Source organism: Python bivittatus, unplaced genomic scaffold, assembly GCF_059951505.1.
Source record: "Python bivittatus isolate LINGU-HERP-01145 unplaced genomic scaffold, Pbiv_v1 ctg000700_np1212, whole genome shotgun sequence".
Lineage (NCBI taxonomy): Eukaryota > Metazoa > Chordata > Lepidosauria > Squamata > Pythonidae > Python > Python bivittatus.
In genome coordinates this window covers 53797006-53820705 of record NW_028277098.1, presented here as the reverse complement: position 1 = coordinate 53820705, position 23700 = coordinate 53797006, and the positions used below count along the sequence as shown (strand labels likewise).

Here is a 23700-nt window from a genome sequence, read left to right as displayed (position 1 = left end):
TTCCTATAAACAGCATATGAATCACAGCAGATGTCTTTGAAAACAAAAATGTGACGAGTTGAAGAAATTACGTTTCAACAATGCACCCATACTTTTTAATGCAAATTTATTTTTATCTCTTACATTTATTTGAAGCTGCATGAGGAATTATTTGCAGTACATCTTAATACAGCCAGAATCTTGTCTAACAATACAACTTTTTTACAAATGTTCAGAAACAATACAGCTCTACATAGCAGGATGTATTTCCTTTTTGTATCCCTCTGTTCCCTGTGTGTGTGTGGAGAAGTTCTCTGCCCCTGTAATGTCAGTGGGTTGAGGTTGTATGTGTGTTTCCTTCCACAGGATTAGTGAGACAAGTAGAGAAGATGTCTCCACAGTCGGTATTAAAGCACCGCTGTTTAATTGGTGTGGGGAAAGAGACCTATTCTGGGTTCACTGAATTGGATACTAGAAAACATGTTTTTTATTTAAGACACTGGGGACTAATTGCACCAAGTTTCTGACAACTGCAGATAGATTGTGTGTTTAATCTATTTATAATAGGTTTAAAATTGGAAAATGCCTCATTTCTTTTTGGGCTTAATATTTATCATTTGACCACATATACAATATACAATTTTTGGACTTGGACATTCAGACGATTGGTTTTAAAATGAACAGTTCTACTGAACAAGACCCAAAAGCATTGATTATGTTTTTCCTGTGAAAGAATTATGGCTTTTAAAAATAGTTAAATGCGGAGGTTCAGTGTTTGACATATAAATTCACTGTTTGTAAACAAGTTTGTCTTCACTGTTGTTCATGTTACAGTTTCCACTTTTAGAGATTGTAGAGTACTTCAGAAGAGAAAATTATCAGAGAAAATGATTCAGAAATGGGAGACTCATAACTTTTTGTTCCTTTAGGCTTTTCTGATGGCATGTTCTTGGTAGAATTGTTTATCTTGGGTGGGTTATGGAGAAGTGTGGATTCCTGAATGACTGTTTGCTCCATTGGCTCTGCTCAGCAGAATGGTGAAGCTAACTGGAAGCCCTTGTTCCTGATTGATGAAGGTGAGATAATATTTTGACAAATGAAATCAAATTACATTTAAACTTGATGTTGTCAAAAGGATGTCAAAGATATAGGGATGGGTTGTGTACATACCTTCAGAAGTTTTTAACCTTCAACCCTATCACCCTAGTAATCATGTTCAGTGGCCATGGCATATGCAGTCTGGCAATAACTGCAGGTTCTGCAGATGTTTTTTGGGAAACAACTGCATTCTTACGCATTTAGTACTGTGTAAGCACTTTGGCTGATATTGAAAGAGCTAAATCAAATCGTAGATGGCTAGTTCTTGGTGGGGGGGGGGCAATCAGGAAATCCCAGGTATATAGCTCCATTGGAAGATTGAAAAACATCCTGGAAGGGCCTACCACTTCCATGCCTTTTCCAATCCTGCTTTCTCCCCCCATGAATGTGTCCATGTAGTTACTATAGAATAAATAGTTGACTCAAGGGAAACTATTTTACCTTTAAAAACTCCCTAGTCCTTTACTGGGTGCCAGCTTTAATTTTGAGTCAGAACTATAGTATTACATTTCGAGCAACTTTCCATCCAATATGAGGTGGTTTTGTAATCATATGGGAACTTGTTACCTGTGATTGCTTTAAAATTGTTCTTCAGTTGCATTAGTATCTTCAAACGTGCCTCAGAAATAATTCCTTAGACAAGAATTTGGGCATAGTACTAGTCTTCTGATGTAAAGTAATAATTATTACAAATTACTATGTCAGAGGAACTGAAATAGCAGAGTACTTGCATAGTTTCAATGCAAGCATCCTGTTGCAGTTTAAAACTGCTGCTTCCTATTACAAAGCTCAGTTGACTTGGTTACTGTTTTCATGTAGTTATTATGCACGTTTGAATTTAAGTACTACTGTTCAGAAGTAAGTGTGGTTACAAGCATAAGTAAGGAAATGCTGAAGTATACTTATTCCCTGATTCCTACTTTAGGAACAGATAAGTGAATGTAATTACCTTTTTTTTAAAAAACTGTAATCTTAGAAGAGACCACAGTCCTTTAGGTTCTCTTTGATGATTACATCTGTTACTGCATCAAATACAAATTTGACATTCTGTGTATCTGTGGCACAAGTCATGTGACTATAAATTTCTTTTGCATCTTTTCTCATGTTTAGATCAAGAAACTGAAGCTTGATGTAATTGCCTGCATCTTCAAATGTATTGGGGCCTGTTTGGGGAAAGGAAACAGGGAAGAATATAAACATGTAGTTGCTAAAAAGTACCACTTATTGCTTGGATCCTGAGTTGCTCATTTACAAGAAGAGCCTTGGATCAAATAACATTCTGCTGGTGGAAGTGAAAAAGAAGTGATATATATGTTGCCTTGAACTCCAGGAGGAAAGGCAATGTAAATGTTACAAAATTTGCTTAGTACTCCTCCATACTATTGCTTGAGTTGTCCAAGATGATTCCCAATCCTTGATTAGATTTTGAGGGGGTAGGTAGAATCACTAACAGATTTCTTGCACCAGTGGAAATATCCCATGCATTTTTCAATTCAATTGTATGCATTTCCATCTGCATCTTGGAATTGATGCAGAACTTGAAATGATTTCTTATGTAATACTAGTGTTTATATTAATTCAATGTGTCAACCCACAACATATTTTATTGTCAGAACTGTTACAAGCAGTTCTTGAGTTGAACAGAAACAAACCAATAAAAATGCTTGTGCTCCCAGTTCCTTTCATATGAAAATTATATAGCATAGGAAATAACACGATGAAACATTATGTAAATTGAAATGGGTAGTTCTCTTTAACAGTAAGCCTGACAGCAGTAGAATGTGACTGCAGTAACTTAAATCTTAAGGCTCTAAAGAAGTGTAATACCTTTATTGTGTTGTTTCATAGAGCAAGCAATTTTTAAAACCAGTTGAATAAGTTGTATATATGTGAATTTGTGATTGAATTGATACCTTTCAGTTTCACGAGTAAATTACTTCAAACCTAGCACCTTGTTCATCAATGTGTAAAACATGTTCTTCCCTGGTTTTCTTCAACCTGATCCTCACCAAATATATTGGACTGCTATGATTTCAAGCCAGCATAGCTGTTGGACATGCTGTTTGGGAATGATGGTAACTGAATCTATTGCATGTGGAAGTTACTTAGTTGGGGAAACTGCCCCAGCCAACTGAACGCTGGTGTAAGAGAAAAGCCTTTCTCTCATTTAGTTCTTGTATCAAATACTTTGGCTGTCATAAAAGTGAAGAAAATGTTCTAACTCACCATCATAATCAGGGAAGCAAATGCTGAGATGTACTTTCTTGATTTTTTCCTCAAAGAGGTCCTTCTTGTTCAAGAAAAGAATTATGGAAGTGGCAGCAAAGAACTTGTGATTACATATACTGTTGAAGAGATGCAAAGATTCATGCATGCGGTTCTAAAGAGAAGAACTTTAAAAAGTTAAGCTTAAAAGGAACAATGGTACCTGAGGCCACCTAACATTTTATTGAATATTCTGATTGTAGAATAAACTTAAGCAAAAAAAATAAATATTTCAATGAATGTGCAAAATGGATGGTATACAGTCAACAGTGATGGGAGCATAGAAGTAGTGATTAAGTAAAAACTCAAATTCCTAGAGATGATAGAAGGCTCCTAAGATTTAAATAGCTTGTTTCTAGAGTATTAACATTTCACATTGAAAATTGCAAAACACTATCAAGGAATAAACAAAGGATCATATATAATTGCTAATATTAAAACAATACTTCAGATAACTTACACAAGAAGTGTGTTGGATCCAGACAAAATGTATGTGTCTCAAAGGAGCAGCCCCTGCTGTTCCCTTTGTTTGCTGATCTAAATGGTGTATTTTCCCCCAATGCACTTTGGTTTTAGATTACAAAATAATACTGATCTCACAAAATTGATTCTATACCTTATCACTATCAACCTGCTACATTTAGTCAAAGCGTTTACTCTTTATTATTAACTGGAAGATAAACATGAGCTGTTGAAAGAGGTGTTTCTATGGCTTTGTCACTCCTAATTCCAGTGTGGGGAGGCAATACTGAAAGGGAAAGGCTGCATCCTTCAATAATCTCCTCACAGTCTAAGCAACTTTTTTAGGGTGGTGAAAACATTGACATGTTGAGGTCATGCTAACATAAATTGGCTGCCCTGATGGGGCTTTAACATTCACAAATGGTTGCTCCAGTGGATATGTCTAATAACAAAGGAGTACTTGATCCAGGTCATCATCTAGTCTCTCAGGATGCTCTTTACCATCTAGCTTAGCTTTGACTTCTTTCTGGACATTGGACACACCTGTAAACAAAGTAATGAGCTGTAGCCACCCACCCATTGATAGTCTTTTAACTCCAGTGGAAGAACATTGGGAAGAAATGTTGTGAAGATGCTCAGGAGACTGTCCGTTGGTCTGTTAACAGGATAACTCTCTAAAAATTGAATGAAATGGGACTAAATTTTGGGTGGGGAGAAAAATTAGCAGAATAAAAATTGAGTTTAAAAATGAGCTTGATCTGGCAAGGGTCAGTGGAGGAAAAAACTCCCACAATGCATCCCCATGGGAGAGAGACCCTTTGGCAGTGGTTTGATACATTGCTGACTCTTCCATCCTAAGCCCCCTTTCCCTCCTGGTTGCATTATTATTGAATTCCAGAAACCATGCTCTGCATACTTTCCCCACCTTGTTGTTTTCTAAGAACATCTATGAACCCTGGTGAAGGGCAGAGACATTCTTAGAAATAAGGATGATGCTGAAAGTTATGACTTGGTTTTGTTGCATGCCAGCTTTTAATTGTTGTTAAAAGCATATTTTAAGTGCTTGCCAGAGGAAGTATCTGTAGATATTGGTAGCTTTCCCCCAGTTACTGAGAAAGCAGCTGTTGGTTTCCGCAAATCCTTTTTAGCTATCTTATCTCATTTTATGGAGAGTCTCCTGTCATCTGCAATTCAGCTTGCTGAAAAATAAGCAACTAACATGTTTTTATAGCTAGCCAATCTAATGTGTGGGTGGGTGATCCTTCAAATAGCTTGGGCTTGAATTAGAGCAGCACAATTTTGCAAAAAACCCTACTGACTGCCTTTAAGTTCCCTTAATTTTCCCTTCTCTGATTTTAATCAGGCTGCTAATGCAATTATAAAATTCTGGCATTCTCTATTAGTATGGCGTGAAAAGGGTGACTCAAGTGGGGTTTATCTATGTGGCTGATGAATTTCAAAGCCGAGTCAGGTATGTGTTTGGCCCTGGAATTGTACTTCATCGTGTACAGTTTGAGCTAATAAACATACCATTTCATCATCTTCCACCAAGACCATATCATATGCACTAAGAGCTCCACAGAAGATGATGCAGGTCACCCCTTCAAAGCAGTGGATCCACTTTTTGCGCTCTGATCTCTGCCCACCTACATCAAACATTCTGAAGAAAGAAGAAACATGCATATGACACTGACGCTGGAACATTTGAAGCAAGGAAAAAACCATCCTACAGCAATGTAGTTTCAATGGACAGATGTTTGGAACTTTAGAAAGATGGACATTTACTGTCCATCACACTGGTTAAAGATGCATATTGCAACAGCTAGTCAGCCTCCCACAATCTGCACACGTGTAGGATTTCGGCCCATAATTTCCAAACATTCTGGGTCTTGGAGATTATGAGAACTGAAGTGAAACTCATTTGGAGGAAACCAACTTGGGGAAATCGACAAAGATGTGAAAATGATCCTACAATGTAATTTGGAAAAGTACTTCCCATTTTTCAGTCAAATATTTAACAAAAAATTGAAACAGTATATATCAAATTACAAATCAAAAACCTTGAAAAGTTAGGCCTTTGCTAGGTGCACAAAGACACATAGCGTTAAGGCTATTCCTAAGAATGCCCGGCTGCTAATGGCCAGCTTTACATTAGGTAAAAAGGTGTGGCAAGAAGACTTCTGGATGCTGAAATGCACTGCGCAATGAAATGTATACAAGAGGAGGAAAGGCAAAATAGAACTAAAATAGGATTTGTACATCCTGGAAATTGGTTGGAGAAAATGGGGAAAAGGTTACCAAGGAAGATATTAAGAGGTTTTGCTCACCTGAAATTGAGATCCTTGACAGAGAACTTTGTCTCTATGATACCTGTAGTCTTAACTCGAGATCGCAATACATCCTGTTCATTGGGAAGGTAGTTGGGAGCTGTGATCCTGTCCAGCTGATTAAGATAGCTAGAGCAGAATGAGATGCAGATCTGGTTTATAATATCTAAGCATGGTGTAGGATTATATGATAGTGTGTGTGTTATATGCCACCTATATTTTAACTTTATAGGGCTTTTTCAAAGGTTCCTAGAGCTTTAATGGCTTGAGCAGGATTCTGAACCCGTATCTTCCAGAAATATCAAACTGAAGTTACTGGGAATTAATCTCAACATGTTCTGCTTTCCTTTGTATACCACTAAGGAAGATGTGCTGTAAGCATTGGTTAACACCAGGCTAATGCAGCAAGGACAGAATAGGCAAACATTTGCTCTTTGAGGTTTTGTTAGGACCGCACAGTAATTGCAAGTTATTATTCTGTTAATGCTAACAGATTAATGAACAGATTTTGACCATTTATTCTCCAATGTATTGTATTGTCTTATGTATTTGACTCTACTTATCCTTATGGTTGCATAAACATTCCTTAATGCAGCCTTCTCCAATTTAGTGCTCTCTAAATATATTGGATAATAAATCTTGTTACCCTCATGGTGGCTGGAGAAGATAGGAACTATAGTCCATCACATGGAAGGTACTAGCTTGGGAATGAAGCCTTAGAGGATTTAGTAGACCTCTGTTGCAAAATGCTAATTGGCAAAAAGCAAAGGCACAATTTTTAGTCAGCAAGGCCAGTAAGAATTTGGAGGAGTGTGCATCCGTGTCATATCTATATATTGTAGCACAATTTGCTAAATTGCCCTTTGAAATTGAACTGAATATTAGTACAGAACTATGCAAGTAAGCAGCTTGAATGTTTACCCAGATGTTTGTACCCAAAGCCAAATGCACAATGAAATTCAATAGCTGATATCAGGATTTGCAGTCCCAGAGGTTATTCATAACTGACATATTATTAGATTATAAAGTCATAGAAAACTAGCAGGCTGTATCTTGACTTACTTGCTTTCTCCTAAATCAGATATGAGTAACAAGTATCCCTTGGGCTGTGAGATACTTTATTCAAAATGTTCACTAGCTTCCATTGTACTTATTCAAGACTGTTAACTGGGATGTCTCCTTCCTGAATTCTCTCCTACCTTCCAGATTATTTCCTGACGGGCTTCAAAATCCTGACATTCCTACTAGCCTTTTCCTTCCTAAAGAGTTTAGGAAAGCAGTAATTGAAAGCTGAAAACAAACATAAGAAAACATTTTCACCTTTATCTTAACCAACTACTCCCTGAGAAATCAAAATACACATCTTCAGAAGAGGATTTAGAAAGCCATGCAAGTTCTGATCAGTGCTGATTTATTGATGAAACAAATACTAGATCCCATGTCCTGCTGCAATTAAGTCTAAAGTTGAAAAAAAAAGCATTTCCTTTGTTTAACCATGCCTCCACTTCTACACTCTTCCTTTGCCATTTACTTCTATCCAGTTTTAGAATTAAGTCTTCCTTCCTTCCTCCTTCCCTCCCTCCACTCAAGCAGGTGAGACTTTAATAGCTGAAAGCCAACCTCAATGTCATCTCTGCATGTCATTATATTAACTGCATGTCTGGATTGTTTTACTATTAATTTGGTGGTGTTGAGCTCTATCCATACTTCTACATATCCAGAGTAGCTGTGGTTTGCACAATTTGTGCAGGGGATTTCAACTATGTTCAGTGGCTTTGTGTTGCCTGGTACAGTTATAGAGCCATCAGGTCCACTAGTGATGTGGCAGCGAAAATTGCACAAGACTTGTAAATGGGGACTCTTGTCCATTTCTACTTCAGGCATACTGAGCATATGATGTATGTGCAATGTAGAGAACAGTTTATCATATACTTGTCTTTCTTATTTGTAGAAAATTACATAGACTCCTTCTCCCCATCACTGAAACTTTTCTGCTAGAGAGGGTGATTAATCCATCAATATGCAGTGTAATAGCCAGGTACATCAACCTGCTTATAAATATTAATCCAGCCGACTTTTTTAACTTGTGCACATGCACACAAATATTTAAAGAAAGACCACCATGCTGGAAAACAAAGCAGCTACTTCTACCATCTTGTAGAATGTTTGGAAATGGGTCTACTTGACTAGACAGAAAACAAAAATAAGCTAGGGTGGTTAGGAGCATGCTGGGGGCTGGAGTGAGTGGCAGGGAGCAACCTGCCTTCTGATAAATCAATGCTTTCATGCTCACTATGGTGGCCTTTTTCTGAAAGCGCACACAACATGCTTTCAGAATTACCAATGTGCCCACCAGTTCAAAAGCACATTAGGACTAGTACAATAAAATGGGTGTGCCCAAGTGCATGGGAGCAATCTCAATTAACTAATGAGGATAGAGGATGTAGGAACAAATATGATTGGCCCCATCCATGTTATTGGGGTAGTCTGTAGTTACTATTTATATTCCACTTTCTACAGTATTGTAAATCTAAGAATAATTGTAAACTATAGTATATACAATAGGTTAAACAGAATAAAAACAGGACATTCGTTTAAAAAACATGGGAGAGTAAAGGAAAATAAAAACCAAACACAACATTCAGGGAAGGCTTGGGTGTAAAGCAGGGACCTTTTCTTGTTTAGAAGTTGGTACAACCATCAAGATGCTTCTGGCCACAGCAATCACTTGTGGATCCAATGATGATGAGTCTAGGAGCACCCAAAGCTATGTACCCATTCTTTCTGAGGGAATACAGCCATAATCACAACTAACAGACTCCCTAATTCTTCAGGATTCAGCCTTAACTTCTTGGTCCTCAACCATATCATCACAATCTCCAGAACAAGCACTATGTCTCCTGATTCAGGCATTATAGAAAAGTAGAGCTGAACATCAACATATTGACAGCATTTCCCCCTGATGACCACCCCATTGGGATTAATATAAAACTTGGTGTTATTACACCAAAAAAAAAAAAAAAAGCTGCCTAGGGACTGGGACACTCTGAGACCGGGACACTCTGGGACCATCCCTATAACTAGGAGTGAATTGCTATACCATAGTATACTGGGTCTGCCCCAACCCCCCCCCTCCCCAAACTTATGGAGATGGTCCAGGAGGATATGATGATTGACAGCATCCAAAAGTGCTGAGAGATCAAGCAAATTCAACAGAGTTGCTGTCCCTCTGTCCCCAGACCAGGTTAGACTGAAAAGAGTCAATTTTGGGGGGGGGGGGGGTGCCTTCAAGTCAGTGTTGACTCCTGGTGACTGCCTGGACTAGTCACTGCAGTTTTCTCGGCAAGATTTCAGATGTGGATCGCCAGTGCCTGCTTCCTAGGCTGAGAGAGTGTGACTAGTCCAAGGTCACCCAGCTGGCTTCATGACTAAGGTGGGACTAGAACTCACAGTCTCCTGGTTTCCAGCCTGGTGCCTTAACCACTATACCAAACTGGTCCTCCAAAAACTTCTGCAGTTGTACCAATACTATCCTCTCAAATATCTTGTCTCAAAATTTGTATTTGTGACTGAGTCTTAGTTTATGAACTTAGCTGATGAACTCCTCTGGATTTAGGAAGGACTTTTTTTTCAGGAATGGGAAGACCATTGCTCCTGCTAAGATCAAAGGCAGTACTCCCTCAGCAAGGTTTGCAGGATGTCATCACACAGAAGCAGGTGTCGTACCATTTAGCATCTGTGTGAAGGGGAATATAGACTTGGAGGTCCTGGTTCAACACTGGAAAAGAAATGATCTCTTAGTTTCATGCTGTTCCAAAGTCTATTTTTAGGACAACACATGTTCTGAAAGTGATTAGGAAGAGGTGATTTGGAATATGTGGGCACACAAACACAACCCTCTTTGAAGCATCCAGGTAGCTGCTTTAAAGAGAGGCCGAACTCATTTTCCACATATTGTGAACCATCTCTCCAAATCATTTTTGAAGCATGCACAACACAACTGGTTTTATTTGAAAAGACAGCAAACTATGCAAGGATAAATTCCTATTATCAAGCATCACAGTACATGATATTTGTGCAAACTCATTATCACAATCCTTTGAGAGGGCTTAATTGCCTTCCCAATATGGTAATCCTTCTGTTGATGCAATAGTCGGCTCAGACTTACTATGCAGCAGAATCATTGAGCTGATATTCAGCTGCTCGCTCAAAGCAGGCTTGAACTCCTCCATCACTCCAAAGTCTCTTTATACAGTCCACTAGTTCTGGGGGCATGGTGCCTTCTTCAGTGGAGTCAGCCAAACTGAACAGCTGCCGTGAATCATCCTATAAAGACATGGAGCCCATGAGCACAACCTTGTTTCCTTGGGGGCTTAAGAGAAGGCTGGATATGGAATTCAAGGCTTGATGTTCATCTTCATGTGGTTATGAGGTCACCTACACAAGATGTCCACTTTTTTCAGTTGGGAAGTTCTAGCTTGCAAAGACAGGCTTCATTAGAACCCATAGATCAAACTAGGAAACACCAAAGCAGAGAAGCAGAGAGAAGGAAGAACACTACTCTTACTGGGAGAAAAAAAAATAGAAGAAAGTAATAACTCCAAGTGACAATATATCAGCTTCCTTCATCATGGGAGAACTTTGATTGGTCATGGCTTGTCCACCAAAGGAATTTCCTCTTGTGGAATGTTATGAGAAGATGGGAAGCTGCAAGGATGTTTGGTGGGCAGATTGGGAAATGCTGAGATGTAGGAAGTCTTGCAGAAAGGCTGTCTGCACTACTATTCAAAAAGAGTGTTGAGTGCAGTTGCTGTCCATAAAGCAGTTATACTTTCTACATGTCATCACTTTGTTTCCATGTTGCTGCTCAAATGAATGGATATTGTGTATTGCCACTCTGACATCATCTGTGCAGTGGTTTGTTCCAACATGGCATATTTTCAGTAACAGATGGGGTTAGCTGATGTCTTGCACATTTTCAGCAGTATCTTCTCATTTCTTCTTTTTAAAAGTACATTGCTTCCTGTTATGAATTGTGAGAGGTAAGACTGTTTTGAGAATAGCCGCAGATACAGCTAGACATCTGAAGCTGGTCCTGGCGTAATTATTCTATGAATCATAGATTCATAGAATAATTGCACATTGATGGATAGGAAACAAATAATGTGCCCCAAGACTTTTCTTTAACCACCAGGTGGCACCATCCACAGCTGCTTCACTTCCAGGGGAGAGCTGCGTTTAGGTTGTTGCAGCAAAAAAAGTGAAGGGTTGTGTTTGTACAACACACTTACCCACGGTTAACAGAACCATGGTTTAAACAGCTTACCCAATGTCTGGAGTTGCCTGGAACACTGAGCCGTAAGCGAACCACATTGTCTAGGTTCATATGCTACACAATTCATGCTACGCTAAATTAAAATGTGTTGTTCACCATGCCTTGTGTTCCAGACTAAGAGATTTTGTGTGGCATAAGTTTTTTGGAACTGTTTGCATTGGTACTGAAAAGCAATGTGTTTTTGAGTGTGTTTGCTTTCCATAAAGGATCTGTACTTTCTGCATGTTATCACTATTTAACCCCTACACCCCTGCTCTGAAACTGTGGGTTTATATATCCTTATATGTTGCTTCTGAACATAGTACATATGTTAATCTTCTAGAATGCCCTCCAATTTTAGTTGTTTATAAAGGTACGTTCTTTGGTTTTCTATATTTTAAACTGTAAGAAAAATGTGCATAGTCCATAAAATAAAATTTAGTGAAGCAGCATGCTATTTATTCTGGACTATTACTTAAGTATCCCCTGGAAATATAGCTTGGACACAAATTAGGAAAAAAAAAGTTGGTATCAGTCTCCTCGTCTCACATATATACAAACACACACAGCAACTATGTTCCCAGCCTGATCAGCTTAAAAACATTTTTCCTATATAAGAGGAAAAAATTGCTCTGTGCTCCACCCAGGGGCACCTGTGTGTGTGTGTGGGGGGGGGGAGGGTAGGGGGTGTCAAAAAAATCAAGAGTTCAGTTACACAGTAGTGGGCACCATATTTCCTTTTTTGACACCTCCAACCGCCCTGACTCTGTTATATCCCTATTTCTAGCCATTTTCATTGCCTTCAGGAGAACACTGGGTTAGAAGTACAGTGTGCTATTAGAAACACTCACCCCTCGGCTGGACTCAGCATAATCTATTCCCAGAGTAGACATTGCCCTGACGATTGCTAAGATGGACTGTAGTATGTTGCTATATATGATTGCTTTGAACTCCATACATTCTTCTTCTGTATAACCATCTTGATGGATAATCCTGTAGGATGAAGAGAAAAATCCAGGTACTGAATGTTAAATGCCATCATAGATTTTATTTCAAAGCTTTAGTCCTATTTTTCTCTTTGCTTTTACTCTCCACCTGCCAAGGAGCCTGCGCATTTCAACAAGAATTGGAGACAATTCTGAGTATTGTACTCAGTGAAATATTACTCAGTAAGTGAAATGTTAACATCTGGTGGAGTTCATTTTATCTAAACCATTGTCACTTCTGCCATTCCCTCTTAACATTCTCAGCATCATGACTTCCACATCAACTTTCTCTCCCTTCTCCCCAATTCTGCTTTTTGTAGCAACCCACCTAACAAAGATCTTGAGCGCTTAGTTTGTTTCAAGTTATGAGTGCTACTGTCAGTTTGGGTAATTAAAAACATCAGCTTGGTACACCAGTTTTCTACTGTAGAAGGCTGGGCAGAGCTTCTGATTTGGGTTCATGCATGAATGAGAATGTACCTCTTGTCTGCAACAGGTAAGAGCAGCTGCATTTCCCCAAGAAGGTGTTGCTGAGTAGGCTACATTCTTGCTCCCATGTGCTCTGAAGCACTTTTTGGGGTTTAAATCCCAAGTGCTACACTATCCTAATTGTAATACTCAGTTGATGAGGAGATTTCTTGTACCAATAATTCAAAGCTTGTTCCTGCTAACTGGACACTCTATCTTCAGTGTGGTTTGCACTTGCCTAGAATCACTCTGGTCTTAAACCTAGTTTAGTTCCTACAAAATTCATAAAAAACCTAGTGAAAACCATGCTAAAGGAAGAGCTACACAACTGCACCTGCCTTTAAGTGTTCATTTCCATCCACCAGCCTAAAAGAATGACCATCCTGAACTTATGGGAGTTCTCTAAACCATATGCAAGTGTGCAGCTATTGATTGGTCTATGCCAAGCTGTGGTATGAAAAAGCATTTCCTCTTGATCCTGCTCAGAATCAATTTATGAAGCAAGCAGTTGCTACTTGTTGTCCTCACTGGGTTTAACTACATGCTATTTTTATTTGTGTCCTAAGCCTTCCATAATCCGTTTAAGTTATCTGCTTCAGCCCACTCCTGCTGCCAACAACCTGAAAAGCATCTATAAATATGAACCAATGTGGAACGACACCTCACTGAAAATGCTACTGGGTACAGCTAACATTTGAGCTCCTGATTGCTGATCTTGAAGGTGATACTCACTTCATCTGTTTGACAATTGTACTTTTCCCTGACTCACCAGCACCTGGAATGAGAAACAGTTTAATGTCAGAATCGCTTTGCAGACAAATGGGGGGACACTCTGAGTTAACTATGTATTGCTTTCCTACTGCAGTAACTGTCAGATCACAACTGGAAATATATCCAATTACTGTATCACTGAGCTTACTCATGTAGATCAGTCATTCTATTAGGGCATGGTTGGTTGGTTTGCTAATAAACCATCATGTCCTTGTTCGTACATAACATATACATAAAGACTCAATAAGCTTGACTTTTGGTGACTCAGTGGACTCATTCAGGTAGTCTCTTTTGCAACAATATTAGAATGGCTTGCCACTGCTTCTTCCAGGATATTTTTAAACTCCCCTGTCTTACCTAAGTTCTGACATTTCTTTGTGGTCTCTCATCCAAGTACTAAATACCCTGACACTCCTAGTATCCAAGCACAGACAACAGGCGTGATAACTAGACCATATACCATGATTTACAAGAAATGGTTAGATTCATGCAGTCCACCAAGGCAAAAGTAAAAAAATAAAATACTCATATTATAGCTTAGTGCAACATGAGAGATCAGCCATTATGACTGACCTATCATAAAGACAGCATAACATCATGGGGAACATATATGATTTTCTGTGAAGGAGGATCAGTGATCTCAGAAGACTCTTCTCTGATGTTCATGCTTAAGTTAATCTTATTACAGGAGAGCAGGTTGGCTGCTATAGTGCTTGAACCAGCTGAAAAAAGGTGATACTTGTATGTGAAATAGTGACTTAGCTCAAATACAATATTAAATCATATCTACTGAATGGACCACAGTTGGCTAAGCTTCTGCAACATACTGTTAACAACATAAACCAGTATGTTTCACACAACACGTTAAGTTCAAACTAAACTATATTATGGATTAATGTAGTCTGTAGTTCCCGGCTTCATACATTGTACTAAGCCATAATATGATTTGTTTGATCTTGACTTAGTGTAAATTCAGCCACTGCGTCTTGCTCAGCAATCTGATTAAAACAAACCTTGGCTAAGTAGGATGTGTCAGCTGAGCCTTAAAAACCCAACTAGTCTAAAGGCCCAATAAAAGGGAGCTAGTCCTTTAACTCCCCAAGCTGCGGAAAGAACAGCCTTTGTTTTCCCATTACACCAAATGCTTCTCTTTCTTGGGCCAAACAAATATTTTTAAAGCTGCTCTCGGTCAGGCAGGGCCGAGTCTTAACAAATAATAGACAAATGTTAAATATATATGAATTATTTCTGCACCACTCAGAGTTATGACAACACTGAAGGAAGTGCATGTTAAAGATACAATGAAGGCACTTTAGGAATGTTTTTCTCTGGGAGGACCTCCAGATCCACCCAAGCATGATCCATGTTTTCTTTACTATCTGCAATCTGTGGTGACATCGTGATGGTATGGTCTGGGTCATATCTCTATGTTTGCAAGCCTAGAGCTGGCAGAGGGCATCCATTACTTCTCTTTTCTCCTTTGAAGCTGGCCAATGCTTGAGCACAGAGAAGGGGCTGCCAGCCAGTGTTCAGCTGCTCTCTTCCAAGCTGAGCAGTAACCAAGTATCTTATCATGCCTGCACAGGTTCCTCCTGGTTTATGATTAAACAAGGATCTCTTCCCCCTTCACAGAAGAAAAAGAAGTGGCTTACAACAACCCCCCTCTACATTTATTTCTGTCCATTTATTCCTTGTTTTGCCCAAAATCCCAAATTTGAAGAAAAGCCATGTGAAGGAAGACCAGTTGTAGAAAATGGGAGCCAAAGCAACAAGAGCTCTCAAAAGCTTCTGAGACACCCTGGAATGAGACCTCCACTGCATGGTGAACCCTGCGACTGAGACTTGAAATGGGGCTATGCCAGCATTCTGCATTTGAGCACCTTTTCTAACAGCTGTGACCATGCCATGTATTGCTATGCCTAGCTGACTGGGAGGGAGAGCAGTAAGAATGAAGAAAGATAAGCTCTCTGCAGGTACACTGAAACCTCTAGGAGCCAGGTGATGAATCTCCTTATAGGGGTTGGTTATGACCATCTTGCTCTAGAGCAGTGTTTTTGAAACTTGGCCATTTTATGATGTGTGGACTACAACTCCCAGAATTCCCCAGCCAGGGAATTCTGGGAGTTGAAGTCCACACATCTTAAAGTTGCCAAGTTTTAAAAACACTGTTCTAGAAGTGTTTCTAGAACATGGACGCCTTATAAAAGACGAAGGATTATACTTTAACAGCATGAAGTGCCAGAAAGGAACATCAAAATGGTTGTGGGAGTTACTGTGACATGCAGTCCTTTAAAAAAAGTCACACTAATTATTAAGGAGGAAGTTACCATGGAAATCAAATCCGATGTGGGACTGCTTACTGTGTGCAGCTTCCTTATGCAACCTCATTGCCTTTCCTCTGTAACTCTTTGTTGTAAAATTTGGGAGTGCCTTTTCAGTCTTCCCAGATTTGGGCGTCAGCTGGAATTAGAGATCAGGCAGATGTGGACTTCTTACATTGGGACTGGTCTGGGTAGAAGCTAACATGAATAGGATTGGGATATAAACATTCAGAGGTCTTTTTTTAATAATGTACCTGGAAGTGCTCAAGTAGACTGATAATATATGGGCCAAGTCTGATCATGTTTTCCAAGGCTTTTCAAATGATTTCTAGTGTTACCTTCATTTATAACAGAATTGATTATTCACACAGCTTGCATACAAGAATCCCTGCTACAATACAAGTAAGCTTTTTCTATGAAATATGGAACACATATCTGCGTGAAATATTTGCATATATCTATCTCCATAAAAATATTCTAGAAGGCTACCCAGTGATGTAAAAAACTCATATGGATTCACTGTTATCAGAGTTTTCTACAGTAATTTTTCATTATATGGAAATACTTGCCTTTTGATGACCATGACATTTTGTTAACAGGAATAAGTAAGATCTTTAGGCTTCAGCCCAATACACACTTAGTTTGTATAGATACTGCCAAATTTAATGAGTTTTAGTTCTACATAGACATATATAAGATTGTACTGTAAATGTTTTCTCCCTCTGTGTTTGACTATACCTACCACTACAGTTCCAATTTTAGTGAGGACTAATAGCCCTAAGCTGAAACATCATTGTATTAAGCTGGGTTATTAAACATTTTACCAAGTTAAGTTATTAAAATGTAATCATATGCACACACATACACATACATGTATATGCACACAGATAGATGTGCAGAATAAATTTAAAATTTACTTAAATACAGTGACCCCCTAACACTGCAAGATTAATTCATGAGTTTTTATTGCAAGTACTGGTTCATTTTTTTTTTTTTTAAATCTGCGCTCAGTCGTTACCGACTCTGCAGTGACTGCTTGGACGAGTCCTTGCAGTTTTCAAGGCAATTGTTTCGGAAGTGGTTTGCCAGAGCCTCCTTCCTAGAGCAGAGCCCAGCTGGCGAGCGCAGGAGGCGGGGTTTCCGTTGCTTTGCGCCCTTTTCTGGCAAGCACGGTTTCGCGCTTACCGGCAACTGCTCCCGACTCCTTTTTTTTTTTTTTTGCAAGGTGCTGCCAGCATTTTTCCTCCCACCGGAGTGAGAGCCCCCATTTATCTACTCACATAAGTTTTCGAACTGTTGGGTTGACAGGAACTGGGGAGGAAACAGGAGCTCACCCTGTTAACGCGAAGGCTGGACTCGAACCGCTGAAGCATCGACCGTTTCTGGCCGGCAACTTTCAGCGTCAATAGATATTTGCTTTCCAGAAGCACCAGCTTTGACATGTGTCTTCCTAAAACATGTTCCTTTTCTTTCTTAACAGAATGTTTCTTCTGTTGCTCTTCACTAATTTAAACAGCCATTGCACCATTTCTTCATCTCATCACATTAAGCTGCTTGTTAGTTCAAACCAGGAAGCTGCATAGAATTAGAGCTTAAGCACTTTAATTCCAGCCTCCCTGCTGTTACCATGATGAATCCATGTTGCCCAGAGGCACACAAGAATTTATTACTCCTGCTTGCCCGCACAAGCACCACTGCTGATCTAAGCCACTTCCACTGCATGAACTATAGTACACTTATTTCTATAGCAATATTATCTCAACAAGCCATGCAGCAGGATCAAGGGTGTAATATTTTTCATTCTACATACTGGAGGACACCTCATCCAATCCATATCTCTTCATTACTGAGGTTTCCAATTCACATTTAGGGCTGGCTGAGCTAAACAGCAACAATAGCACCATTTTTTTCTTGCTGCAGAGAGAATGCCAGGTCTGTCTTCATCTTGACCTCCAAATCTCCAGGAATTAAACAGTAGAGAACAGATTTTTGCCCCAGCCATGGCGGCATCTCTGTTCATACATTCCCTACTTCAAACTTGTGCCCTCCAAATATATTGGATTACAACTTAAATTACCACCAGCTGCTGGGCAAAATGACTAGGGATGATGGGGATTGTAGTCCAATGCATCTGGAGAACATTAGATTGGGCAAGACTCCATTAGCTCTCACCAAGTAATCACTTTCCCTGATCTAATCATAAAAAATATTCCTTGCTGCCTGCATCTATTCCTCAGTTGCTGCTCATGTGGATGTTAAAATGCTAGACACTCATGCAACTGACTGCAAGACATGTCTTAGACAAAAGTTTCCACGTCTCAAGTATCCTTTGCGCTATTTTTTAAATAAATTCCTTGCTGGCAGTTTTCTTTCAACAAATTCATTTTCTAGATGAATTTAAGGAACCTGAACTCCTGGTTATGAGCGGCAACTGGATAACATCTGGCTGAATTCATATATGTGACAATCAAGAACTTAGAAATATGTACATCAGAAGAGTACCGCACATTAAAGTTAATACTCAGACAGTTTCCATAAACAGGCCAATTTTATGGAGGCAGAAAAATGTGGCTGGAGATAAGAAACTGAAGTCTTTGGCATCAGACTTAAAAAATGAAAATCTTTGGGCTGGGTCCAGATTTCATAATATTCAGAAGAATCCTGAAGTTATCAGTGTTAACTTGAAGTCTCAGTGACTACAATGAGTAACAGTATTCTAAGTACTGGAATCCAATTCTTTATATTTTCCCAAGAAAATGGTAGTGGCATGTTACAATGAAATTTTCATGTTTCAACTCATTATTATAAACGGACTAATGGATTAAAGGGAATACTGAAAGGAATAGGAATGTTGCAAAACGGAACAACTGGTTTTGGGTGATTCATGCACAACCCCCCCCCCCAAAAAAACCCTGTGTCCCAGATGTTTTGTTCCAGACACAGGTAAAAACATAATTACTTTGGACAAAAAGTGTTTTGAGTTTCATTGTGGTTTAGTTGTTATTCAGAGTTATCTTGTCTCTTTCAGTTGGGGAGTTATCCTGCCTCTGGGCCAGTAAACAAGGGAGACTTGTTGCTACTGGCTTAGACTTGTTAGGGGAGGAGGTGATCTGAATTTAGGAGTGAAGGAGCCCATTGGATAGAGGGAACCATTCTGGATCTTACTGGCCTTGGGAAAGAGCGGAGAGCAAACTACAGAGGAAGAAAGTGCTACAAGGAGCCATTGGATTCAACCCTGCACTGGCTGCATCTGTTGTAGCAGTGGTGACTAATAATAAATATCCAGTTGCTTGCCTGCCTCTACATTCCCAATCCCATTTTATTTTATTATTACTTTTTAGATCAGTTTTGATTCAGTATAGTTGGGTGGATGGTGAGTTTTCTTAGATAGAAAGGGAAGAGAACACCACCCTTCCACCCTTTCCATTCCATTACAGGAAGTCCTCACTTACCGACTGCCTTGTGCAGTGACCACTTGAAGTTATGACAGTGCTAAAAAAATAACTTTGCAACCAATCCTTGCATTTACAATGATCACAATGCCCCACAGTCACATATCACTATTCGCATACTTTGCAGCCAGCTCGTGACAAGCAGACTTTATATAGAAGGTGGAAACAAAATTGTAAGTTGCAATCACATGATTTTTTGCTTAGCGATTGCAGTGTTTCACTTAACAACTGAAGGGGAAGTGAGGTTGTAAGCCCGTCATGGTGATGTGATTTTCCACTTAGCGACTGCAGTGCTTAGTGACCAAGTTGCCAGTCCCAATTGTAGTTGCTAAGTGAGGACTACCTTTTAAATCAGACCTCTTTGAATTGAAAAGAACATTTCCCCTTCTAACTCCCTTCCCCAAAAATACTGTAAAGCCTGTTTTGTTGGGGAAGTGAATCCTTCCAATTAGCTCTCTCTGTGTGTGTGTGTATGTGTATGTGTGTACCCTGGTTTTGATAGCACTTCTGCTTGCTAGATACAACATGCACCCTTTCTTCTTCTGATTTAAAAAGAGGCCAGACTTTAAGGCTTACCCTCACAACCATTCATGCCAGCCTTTTGAAGTAAAGGTCAAGCTACAGAGACAACAAGGATTCCAGGAATGCTGTTTATTGTTGTGGGGGTAGTATAACAGAATCCTGAAAGCCTGTCAGGGTTTCTCTCTGTTCCAACTTAAACTAAACAAAATCAAGATGGGATTATTTTGAGTTTCCTTCTCATACTTTCCTCTTAAGACTGTGTCATCTTTTTTTTAAAGTTTCACCTTAACTACCTGCTCATTCCCTCCTCAATCCTAGAGCCAGGTCTACATTTCTTCACCAGTTTGGGGGTGACTTCTCCAAACTATAAAACCCTACTGAACAAGCTGGTAGAGCTAAGATGTCTAATTAGAGGGCAGTACCAAGGTTTGCTGACCAAGATGGGGGAGAGGGTGACTTCTGGCATCATGGTGGTAAGGAGGAGAAAAAGCTCAGTACTGACAGAAGAATTCTTCCCTGAACCCCTCACTCCACCACATACATGGAGCAGGTGGTGGGGCTGACACTTCAGTCAGTCAGCAAACTCCCCTCTGTTATCAATCCAGGCGCTAAGAGCAAGGGAGTTATTCCTACTGGAATCCGAGTCCATAGCACATAGTGCTAGTGGTGACTCTCACACACCTCGATCACTAAAGCAGGCACATTTTGGGCAAGAGGGCAGCGGGGTATGGGAGCACCTCATGTGCATGGTGCTGCAGGGTTCTATTCTCTCTCCTCTCCTTTTCAACCACTGGGTGAGGTCATCTGCTCGTTTAGGGTTCAATATCATCAGTACACTGATGACACTCAATTATATCTCTCAGCTCTGGGCTGGCTAAGTGAAGCTGTCAAGGTTCTGTCCCAGTGCCTGGAGGCTGTGCGAGTCAGTCCTATCAAGACCAAGTGGCTGTGGGTGTTTGGACTGCCCAGATCTGGGGATATTCCAACTTTGACCTTGGATGGGGTGACACATCTCCATTCAAGGATGGTGCACAATTTTGGGGGTCTTCCTGGACTCACAGCTCCTGCTCAATGAGCAGGTGAGAGCCGTGGCCAGGAAGGCTTTTGCCCAACTTCATCTGGTGTGCCAGTTACTCTCTTTCCTAAACTGGGGGGCCCTTTAGACAGTCACTCATGCTCTGGTCACTTCATGGCTTGACTACTGCAACACGCTCTACATGGGTCTGCCCTTGAAGATCACCTGGAAGCTTCAGTTGGTCCAGAATGCAGCAGCACAGGCAGTGATGGACATGCCTTGGTATGCCCATGTAACACCTCTGCTTCACAAACTGCACTGGTTGCCAGTTTACTTCCATGTGCAATTCAAGGTGCTAGTTGCCACCTATAAAGCCCTACATGGCATAGGGCCTGGTTACTTGATGGACTGCCTGTCTCCTGGCTGGTTCAATCTAGCAGGATTGGTGTGCCCTGGGTTCCATTGGTTAAACAATGCCATCTGTCTGAACCCTGGAAGTGCACCTTCTCTGTAGCAGCACCTGCCCTCTAGAATGAGGTTCTCCCTGAAATTTGAATAGCTCCCACTCTACTGGTATTTTGAAGAGCCCTAAAGATCTGGATCTTTGCCCAGACCTTTGGTGAGGATGACTGACACCCCTTTCTTCCTTTCTGTTCCCCTCCAGGTTTCTTTTCTTTCTATTGTTGTTCTGTCTTGTGCTGCTTTTTGTGTTTTTTGTATTGTTTGTTGCTCTTAAATGTTTTTAACAATTGTAAACCACCCAGAGTTGCTGCTAGTTGGGCGGCATATAAATTTAATAAATTATTTATTGTTATATTTAATGTCAATGCACTTTCAATGCCCTGTACTTATGGCTTGCTGGTAAAATTAAGGGGTTTTTTTTGTTTGTTTGTTTTTGGTGCCTTCGAGTCAGTTTTTGACTCCTGGCAATTGCCTGGACAACTCCCTGCAGTTTTCTTGGAGAGGTTTTTCGGAAGTGGTTTGCCATTGTCTCCTTCCTAGGGCAGAGATTAAGGTTAACAATGGTTAAATAGCAAGTTCACTGCACATTTGATTAGAGCCAATTGCAGAGGAAACTATTGCAGGTGAAATTATTCCTTTCTTCTTTCCCAAAGATTTTTAGAAGTTGACTAAAATTTACTATTATTTTTTATCAAGGAAAACATGTCAACACAAGAGAGAATTTTACTGATTCTGAAATATGAGCTATAGCTTTCCTCACTTCTTAGCAACCCATCGTCCTTCTTGGAAATACTTAACCTTTTCTAAGAGTCACGGTGCCACAGACTTCTGGAAAGGATCTTTGTGACCTCTCATTGTACCCAATGGACTGTAATATTTGTCCCACTGTTCTATTTTTTGCCACTGAGACAAGTTTGCCTCAGAAAACAGCAAATCAACGTTTTTGTTTTTGTTTTAATTTCTTGGCTACCTCAGAATCACCCAAAACCTTAGTTCTGTTGTGGTCACCCAACCTCAATTAAATACTTTTTCATCCCATCTGCTGTTGTTGATCTAGAGCACCCGGTGGCTCACTTCAGAATGTTTTGTGGACAGCATTAGGAAAATGTGCAGGAAAAGTAGTTCTAAACTAGTCTTCCCTTGTTGACCCTAGCCAGGGTAAGGATGCTGGGATTCACAAACAATCTCCTTTTTGGGAGAGCTAAAGGCACCCCACATGAAGATGAACAGCCTATTAGCTTACACTTACCTAACAGGAGTAGCTTAACTGTCTTTGCCTCTTTATCTCCATCTTCTTGAAGCTTTTTTTCCAGCTCCTTGGACCTCTTGGCAAGTTCTTTATCTTCAGCACTTGCTCCACTCCCCATCTCACCTTCTTCTGCTCTCTCTTTCTTTTCCACTAGTTTGTTCGGCTCCTCCAACTCTGTTTTTTCCAACTCTTCAGATTGCTGGTCCCAGCTATTTCTATCTCCAGGGTGATAAAGAAGGTGCTTCTTAGATATGTTGTGCTTTCAAGCGGTAGGCTGACAGATTATTGGTCCATGACTGTTAAGAAGGTAGCATCAAGACAAAGCATTTGTCTTGCCTTGTGCTTTTTCTCTCCTTCTCCCTCCCACTCTTATGACTTCATGGATAACCCAGTTTTGTTACAATGGGTCTGAGGACTTTTTATCTCATCACGTGTCCTGCAAAATCCAATTATAAAAAGCCAAGATGTCAAAGATTAATGCCAGGAAAAGAAGAACTTAGACCAACATGGGGGAGTTGCGCAGTATGGAGTAGACAATTATGTAATGTGAGAATTTGTTAGCAGCCCCCTTCCCCTTCATGCAAACCAAGGACCACTGTTACTGACAAAAAGTACTCCTGGGTCTCTTAGAGAAAGGACTATTAGGGCATGTCCTAACACTTAAAAGTATCAGTTCATGGTAAAAATATATACTAATATCCCAATGCAATCCTATAAACTGAACAGCAATTATCCCCAGCAGGTGCTGTGTAGGGACTCTATAGATCACATCAGTGAAAGCATGTGTAATTGGATGCAGTTATCTACATTCTCTTGCTGATCTCTCCCATGTAGTCAGGAAGTCTATCAGGTTCCAACAGCTTTTGAACAGACTGGCTCATGGGCCTGATTTTGTCATTCTGGTGTGGGTGAAAAAAATTAGCTTATTCAGAGATTCCAGGACCAACATAGGAGTGATGGGGGCGTTTGATTTTTGTTTGCTTTGTCCTTTGCATAGGAAAGGAATATG

The 23700-nt window shown here is 40.0% G+C and overlaps 1 protein-coding gene across 1 annotated transcript; it reads right to left on the bottom strand.

Moving 5' to 3' along the window:
• Positions 1 to 1018: 1018 nt before the first annotated feature.
• Positions 1019 to 22809, bottom strand: GNAT2 (G protein subunit alpha transducin 2). The gene is made up of 9 exons (XM_015887948.3): positions 22692 to 22809; positions 13632 to 13674; positions 12297 to 12438; positions 10300 to 10457; positions 6132 to 6260; positions 5335 to 5464; positions 3304 to 3457; positions 2027 to 2240; positions 1019 to 1042 (listed from the first exon to the last, which is right to left on the bottom strand). Exons 1-8 carry the CDS (start codon positions 22807 to 22809, stop codon positions 2050 to 2052), a joined length of 1065 nt encoding a protein of 354 aa, XP_015743434.1. The 3' UTR covers positions 1019 to 1042; positions 2027 to 2049.
• Positions 22810 to 23700: the final 891 nt, after the last annotated feature.